General features: G+C 49.3%; 1 protein-coding gene across 1 annotated transcript in view; it reads left to right on the top strand.

Annotated features, from left to right (window-relative positions):
• The first annotated feature begins 663 nt into the window (after nt 1-663).
• Nucleotides 664-8,074, top strand: part of Tnfrsf21 (TNF receptor superfamily member 21) — a 71,553-nt gene continuing 64,142 nt past the window's right edge. The window contains exon 1 of the mRNA XM_087897997.1: nt 664-1,190. Within this exon, the coding sequence (XP_087754123.1) occupies nt 1,095-1,190 (96 nt within the window). The 5' untranslated portion in view covers nt 664-1,094. The remainder of the gene's footprint in view (nt 1,191-8,074) is intronic.

The following is an 8,074-nucleotide window of genomic DNA, read 5'->3' as shown; positions in this document are numbered from 1 at the left end:
AGAATCAACGCACAAGTCTGTTTGTGTCTGAATGCTGATGTAAACTCCTTGGTTGTTGTTGTCTTGTTTGTTTAATTAATTAATTATTTTTTTGAGTCACCGTTTTACTTCGTAAGCCAGGTTTGTGTGGAACCCTAGTTTTGGCTGACCTGGAACTGGGAGTTTTATGTCTCAGCCTCCAGAGTACTTAATGGTACCACTATGCTCAGTTAATTCAGTCATTCACGCACTAATTCACTCATGCATGCATGTATATATGTATACATTCACGAGACGGATTCTGTGTATCTCAGGCTTTCTTCCAACTCCAAATTCTCCTGCCTCAACTTTATTAAAAGAAACATGCAGGAGAGCGCCATAATGCTCAAGTTATATTGGTTGTTGTTAAAATTTATGTTAGAGAAAGAAAATAGTCTCTGCTTTACATATAATTTACTCGAAATCATTTTGCAAAAAGAAGAAAAGTGAGGGGTGTGTACTGGACTCCCAGGTTAACAAGCAAGCGCAATTCCTCCAGCTAACGCCAAGGGGCACCCTTTCCTTCCCCTCCATTTCTAGACCGCCTTTAACTCTCCATCTGCACAAAGAGCCCGGCCTCCTCCCGGGTGACATCACAAAGGGCCGGTTCTCCGCCCCTTCGGCGCCACCACGTGTGTCCCCGGGCTGAGTGGCCACCCGACTCAGTCCCTCGCCGGCCGGTCTGGGCAGCGGAGGAGGCGACTGGTTGGTAGAGGCTGGAGGCTTCGCTATGGGAAGCCGTTCCTTCACTGTGTCTCCGTCAGCCCTGCTCCCTGGTTCTCCACAGCCCCTGTCGCTGGAGAGCACCGGGAGGCACGGGTTCCAAGCGCGCCTGCTTCTCTCCGCCCGGGCGCCCGCGCCCCTGGGCAGGTGCTGAGCGCCGTCCCGAGCCTCCCCTGCCGCCTCCCTCTTCCGTCCGGCCGCCCGGCTGCTGCAGTGCACATGGGCTGCTGGAGGTAGATGGGCTCCCCGCCTGGGAGGCGGCGGTGGATGCGGCGCTGGGCAGAAACAGCCACCGATTCCAGCTGCCGTGGGGCCGCGCGCTCCGGGCGTCCCTGCGAGCCCCGGGCTCGGCCATGGGGACCTCGGCAAGCAGCATCACCGCCCTCGCCTCTCGCAGCCGCATCGCCGGCCAAGTCGGAGCCACGATGGTCGCCGGCTCTCTTCTCCTGGTGAGCCATCGGAGGGAACCTTAGGGTGACGGTTGTGTTCGAGCCGACATACGGGAGCGGGGCGGGTCCCCGGGCCCGGAGTGCTAGAGGCGCGCGGTGGGACTAGCTCCATTGGAAGGTTACGAGACCGAGGGGGACTCATATTAGATCTTTTTTTTTTTTTTTTTTGAGGGATAGAGGTTGAGCTACGGCTGAGAAGTGTTAGCATGGTTTTTAGTTAGCATTATTAGTGTTCGAATTATTTTTCTTGCAATCTAGCTGCTTGGAGGAGGCGCGAGAGGTGGCCGCCCTGGCGTCCTGCGCATTTCAGGGTTTTTACCCTCGACTTGGCCTACCTTGCACCCCAACACATAGCCTCACCCCAGTATCATTCGCTGCCAGCTCCTCTGCGTGGTGCAAGGCCCGAGCAGTCCTGTCAGTTGCCTGCGGCCGGTTGTGGCCGCCGCTTTGTCGCTGCTGCAATGTCATGTCCGGATGCTACTGCAGTGGAGACAGCGGGACCGGTGCGCTCCGGACGCGAGCAACCGCTGCGTGCTTCCGCGCGCCGGGCGGGCATTCCGGAGTAGTGAGCAGGCCGCCTCTTGCTCTAGCCTTCTTGCTTCTCTCCTCCGTCTTGGCTCGGATGGGTCCTGATTTCTGCACGCCAAAAGAAGAAGAAGAAAAAAGGGACCCCGAGACCCATTCTCAGGCGCCTCCTAAGCACCGGCTTAGAGCCAACAGGCGCTCTGGCTCTCCAGTAGAGGGGGGAGGGGAAAAGAGCTACATAAAGGAGGATTAATTTTCTCCATCCTTATTTCTCCTTTTTTGTGTTTAGGCATGTCACCACCCAAGATGATGCGGGCTCCCTCAGCGCCCAAAGCTGGGGCGTGCCCTGAGTATAGTCCTCCATCACTTTATCTGACTAAAGCCTGACATCATTCCTTATCCAAAACTTACCCAAACCATCCCTTTATTCCGAGTATTGAGGCCAAGTGGGGAACTGGGTGGAAAATAATTTGAATTCAAACCCTTGAGCAGTCATAAACCAGCCATGCCTTTTATCCCAGCAGGGAGGATGAAGGTTGTTAGCTAAAAACCAAACAAAAACAAAAAGAGCCTGTTTTCATGGTTGGGCTGTGTAAGGGAAGGCAGGCCTCTTGTCTCCTTCCCCTAAAGGACTTAACTGCCTGGCCAGCCAAGATCTACTGCTTCCATCTCAAGGCACTGCAGTTGCTATGGCCTGAGAATTCATCCTACAGATACTCAGATCTACCCCCAATCCCCCAACCCCCTGCCCTTCTGGTGTGTGTGTGTGTATGTGTGTGTGTATGTGTGTGTATGTGTGTATGTGTGTGTGCATGTGTATGTGTGTGTGTAGGAAGAGAGTGAGACTAACGAAAGTTTGTTGTTCTTAGCCGTTATAACGAGGCAAGTCTCAGTACCCCTTAGGAGACTCTTTTCTGTCTCTTTATAATAACAGCAAAGTCCAAGTTTGTTCCCTTGAAGCAAGCAGTCAGTGAGTTCTTGGGGCAATGAACTTGAACTGACAGTCTTAAAGCAGAGTTCGCGGGAACATTGATCCTACTGACTGGAGGAGATCTGGTCAGTACACGCTCTGGGCCCCGACTTCACACTCACACATCCAGTCTTCAGTTATTGCTCAGTGTGTAGATTTCATATATTTTTTTTAACTTTTAGCTTGAAATAGGTACTTGAAGCTCTCAGTCTATAAAAATTCATGCTTTAGCTAACTCAGAAAGGGCCTAGCTTCTTTGATTAGCTTATCAAACTCAACTTACCCACAAATTGCACAACAGATTTGCAGCTGATGGTCGGACAGTGTACGTTTGACAGTTAAGGGAAATTTACGAAGGCATTTTGAAGGCGATCTCTGGATCTTCTGGTAACTATAGCAAACAGGCTTTACTTGAGTTGAAGGAGCAAGAAGAAGGATGACCTGGTCCTCCTGAAGGGGTGGGTGTGCCAGGAACAATTTTCCATCTCACCCTGCCCGCCTTGGTCACCAGGACAGGCTTTGTTAATATGTACAGCGGTGGTCTGGTGACATTGTTCTCAGAAGTCTTGGCCACGTTAATGACTAACACCAGGTAGGACAGCTCACGTAAATATGGTGTGAGGGACCTGGAAGACCAACAGGGGTGTAGGGAGGTTGCTGCTGCGCTCGTACGGTGTGGTCAGATGAGAGAAAATAATGCTGCCAGCGAGACAGCTCATAATGTCTCCAGTTGCCCCTGCCCACTTTTTTCCCAGCAGTCTTTGTTGCTGTTATTTTTGTGACCCCTTTTTTTTTTTTGCAAGACAGGCTAAAAGGGAGCTTACCATAGGCTCTGACATAGATACGAAATGTATGGCGTATAATATGATGTGTTTGTATGGTGACTATATGAACATGTAGACTATATGAACATGCAGACTATATGAACATGTAGAGGGAGCAGCAAGGTATTTTATACACAGCATCTCACCATGCCTGTCAAACAGGTGCTGCCTCCATTCTAGGGGTGAGGAAGTAGAATCTCCACACACATGTGGTGTGAGCTCTAAATGCCCTGTTGCTGATGAGTGGAGGTGACCGTGTCAGGCTTGAGAACTGCACGAACGGAAAGATAGCATACATGTTCCTGGCTAAAGTTCCGTAAATGACATATTCAGATCCCTGGTAGTTTAGGGGCTGTCCTAGAAGGACTTGCTCACTCAACACTGGATGCAGTCAGAGGGGCCCGTGTCTTTAGGGAGCTTGTTTTGACTATACAGATTGATCACAAGAGCCAGTCAAGGCAGAAAGGAGGCTTCTTTGGTAATGGCACTGGACCTAAGCTTTGAAAGCTACTGCTGTCCCGGTATTGAGAATTCCTGCACCAGAGGCGCAGGGAACGCAGCAGAAGACAGAATGGGAAGAGTCTAAGAGCCAGAGGAACGGAGGTCTCCTGTGAGATTGTGTTTCCTAGAAATGTCAGGGAAGCTTCACTCGTGAAGTCTCAGCAACATGGCTGCCTAAACAGGATCTGAACAGGAAAATCTCGATAGACATGATAACATGGAAGGGGTAATCTCATGGGGTCTACAAAGGATTAGAATTATGTGCAACTAAGAAATGTGTATAGATGTATTACAAATGTACACATGTAATGGCAATTGAAGACAAGGCCATGAATTTGAGAGAGAACAAATGGTTGGTACATGGGAAGGGTTAAAAGGAAGAAAAGAAAGGGAGAAAACTGTATTTAATAATTACATTTTAATTTAAAAATAAAAGAATTCCAGTCACAGGGCATTTGCTAAGTACCTTGTCCAGCTTTCTGTCCATCTGTCCTTTCTTTAGGCAATTGGCATCTCACCCTTTCCCATCACCTAAAGAAAAAACTTTTTGGTGATGGGAAATGGTGAGGCACACCGTCAAGTTATCTCTCTGCCTAGAGAGTACCAAGTGTCTCTGCCGGCCACTGTTCTACCTTCACCTGTCATAACAAATGGCTAGCTGCCTAGGCAGGAGTGTGGGGCAGTCTGCTTGGGGCTCATATCTTTAAGACTCGGTGACAAGTTCAAGGGGAACATTGAATCAGAGCTGGCACTATACACAGGGGACTTTTTCCCTGTTGTATACTTAAAGTGTACCGTCTTGGACTGTGGAGCTGGAAGGGAACCCAAGCTGTGACTGATCTAACACCCCACACAGCTTGGCTGAGGGAAAGACCAGCCTACCCTGAGGAAGTGATGGTGCGCCTCCCTGAGGGTGTGGTCCTAGGCAGCAGAAGTGATGGAGTGGGAGGAGAACCTCACCATAAAGCGAGTTTCTGTGACTTAGAAAGCGTGTGGAGTTTCACTCTGGTGGGATCAGTGGATGAGCATGCTAGATCCAGAGCGACGCACAAATGCCGTGTTCACATCTTTGAAACAGTGCAAGTAACTTCGCCATTAGAGTCAAAGTCAGAAGAGGAAAATACTTCTGTCTTGGGAAACTTTTCAATCTTGGTATAATGTACCAGTCTTAGTAGGGAAATTGACTTATGAGAAATTGGGAATGAGGAAGAATAAGCCACTCAGAACTTGTACTGGATCGAAAAATTCCCAATTCCCATGAGTTATCCCTATAACCAAACCAGAAAATAGGATCAGGTTTTCTCATCTGCATTAAAGGTATATGTCTGGCTCTCTCTCAGGTCTAGTCCCTAACAGACAGATGGACAGACAGACCGAGAGACAAACAGATAGAATCTCTAGCACAGCTAAGCTAAATCTATAAGAAAAATATTTCTTCAAATAAGATATATCCTTAAAATGAAAAAAAAAAACACCTCTGTGGCTACATGGGCACAGATTTGGCAACTACTTACTTTTACACACTTGGACCATGTCTACAAAGTTACATAGAGCAAGCATAGTTAATGCCACATTCTTTTGGGTAGTTTGCAGGCTGGTGCCTTCTCCAGTACTCAGGAGTGGGTGTGGCTCCCTGGCTGGGTCTGGTGAGTTGTAGTTGTTGGAGGTTGGGGTTTGGAGACATCACACGTTGGCTTTGCACTTGACTTCATCCTGAAGAGACGCAAAGCCTTCTGGGAAGCTTGGTAGAAAAGTTGCAAATTGGTTTTGTGCTTACTCAGCCAGTATGTAAACTGTAATTGACCTAAGTAAAGTTCATTATTTTCCTTTTTGGTGACGGGAAATGGTGAGACGCCTCGTCAGACTCTTCAGGGGCTGGGATGAATCGGGTGACTTTTCCTTGCATAAACAGCTCTGCCTATTTTCCAGAAAGCTCTACCACTCTGCTGGCCTTCTTTCCCCACACAGGCCTGGCAAGGGCGGTAATGCCGGGTCACCATCAGAAACTTCTTGGCAAGCTCAGGGGCTTCTCCTCTGTGACAAGAGCAGCCCAGATTATCTCAGAGCTTTGGTGGGCGTCCACTGGTCATTTGGAGTCGAATCTCCTCCGGCCGTGAAACGGAGATATGTTTGATGGTCAGAATGACAACTGAGCCTTTTATAGGAGCAGCTTGGTCCCAGCTTTTAATCTCCCCCGAGTGTCTGCAGGGGGTTGACACTTGCTACAGCCTGAGCGACTGCTGAGCTTGTGTTCTTTAGGAATTGGGGCGAGATCATGAATAAACACTGGCTTCCCCCAGTGTTTATATTTGTCAAATACCTAAAAGTCAACAGGATCATAAGTTGACTTGAACGCTGCCACCTGGATGGGCAATGGTCATTACCCTGGGGGAAGCTGGCCGAGGTCCAGAAGTATGGGGAGGCCCTCTGCTTGAAGGAGGGAGGGACTGAGGATCACGCTGAGGACTGAAGGCAGGTGTGCAGTCATGGTCCGTGAGCAGTGCTGAACTTGTGTGTTCTGGTGTCAGTGCGCTGGCCTTGGAGATGAAGTGTCTGTGGTGTTGGGAAAACTGCTCAGAAGGGTCCGGGAAAGTGTGGGATGCAGCAGGACCCGGGGAAGCTGGCAGAAGGCTGCACTGTGTCCTTTCATCTCCTCTCCAGGATACTTGAAGACTATGCAGGATACTTCTCTGGACTAAAGCAAATGACCAGAATGGAGATGCACATGACGATCCAAATCGTAGCCAGGCTAATTATCTAATATCTACAATATAGCTTTCCACGTGTTCCTCTGCAACCAGAAGGACGTGGTGGCTTTGTTGCTTGGTACCATTTGCAAGTCTTCCTGCAACAGGAGCTTAATGCATTTAGAGGAGAAGTGGAGGGTGTCCGTGTGCCCTGGACTCAGCTGTGGATGCAGTCGGCTTCTGTACCAGCAGCCTTCAGAGGAGGGCTAAGCAAATGGCCAGCAACCATTCATATCAGGATGTGATTGGTCCTCCTTGACTGGGCACTTTCCACCCCACTGAGCATCTTTTACAAAGCACCACAGTCCCCAGTCCAAGAAAAGTCCCCTTTTCCAAGTCCCCAGGTCGCAGCCTCAGTCCCATTTTACAGATCCCAGAATGAGGGTTGATGGGGTTTGCTCTTCTGCCCATCATTCGTTCTGGAGAGGGGAATGGCATATACGTTGGCATAGTTTCTCAGCTCTTTCTGCCATGTTGCCTGTAGGGGTTCACTTCAATGTACCGTATGTTTGTTTCCTCCAAAGGGGATGATGTTAGCCAAGAGTGGGGCATGTTCTTTCTGTGTTCTGGGTTTCGTGATGGTGTCTGGATGGTTTGCCAAAACTCCTGGTGAGAGAGCACGGCGTGAGGGGGTGGAGAGGAGAGGGTGTGGAGACATGGGCGAGCATTTTCCTATGGTGTGACTCCGACGGGCCGTGGTGCCATGGTGGAAATGGAAGGTCACTGCTGCAAACTGAGACGTTATAAATAGGGGACAGGCGCGTTGCTCTCCTGCAGCCTGGGTCATTTTGAAAAATATTTGCTTAGTGAGTAACGGTGTGGTGTGGGTTCTGCTTCACAGTGTAGCTTCTGCTCACTTATTCTGAGGACCTGCTAGGGTCCTCTTTGCTGCCAGCCTAATTATGTGTATAAGACAAGCCCACAGCATATACCAACTCTGACTAGCATTTGTTCTCCGGGATGGGGATTTAACTCCATGATTTGACTGGCTGACGGATGCTGTGAACATGGCATGGAGCTCGCCACAATTACTGGAGGCACCTTCATAAAACAGAGCTTCATACATGCATATAGCACGTTTTGATCACATTCACAGCCCTCCACTCCTTCCCTTTCGAATGTCTCGCACATACCTTCCCCATCACTTCTCCCTCCCAATTTTCTGTTCACATTTCCTAAACCCGCTGAGTTCATATAGGACTGCCTATATGTGCAGGAATGTGGGACCATCTACGGGATTGTGGACAGCCTGTCAGGAGCCCCACACCTAAAGAAAATGGAGTCTCCCCAAACAGCCATAAGTTGCCAATAGGTCCT

Source organism: Myodes glareolus, chromosome 18, assembly GCF_982192425.1.
Source record: "Myodes glareolus chromosome 18, mMyoGla1.1, whole genome shotgun sequence".
In the NCBI taxonomy this organism is placed as follows: domain Eukaryota; kingdom Metazoa; phylum Chordata; class Mammalia; order Rodentia; family Cricetidae; genus Myodes; species Myodes glareolus.
This window is presented reverse-complemented; position numbering and strand designations above follow the sequence as displayed.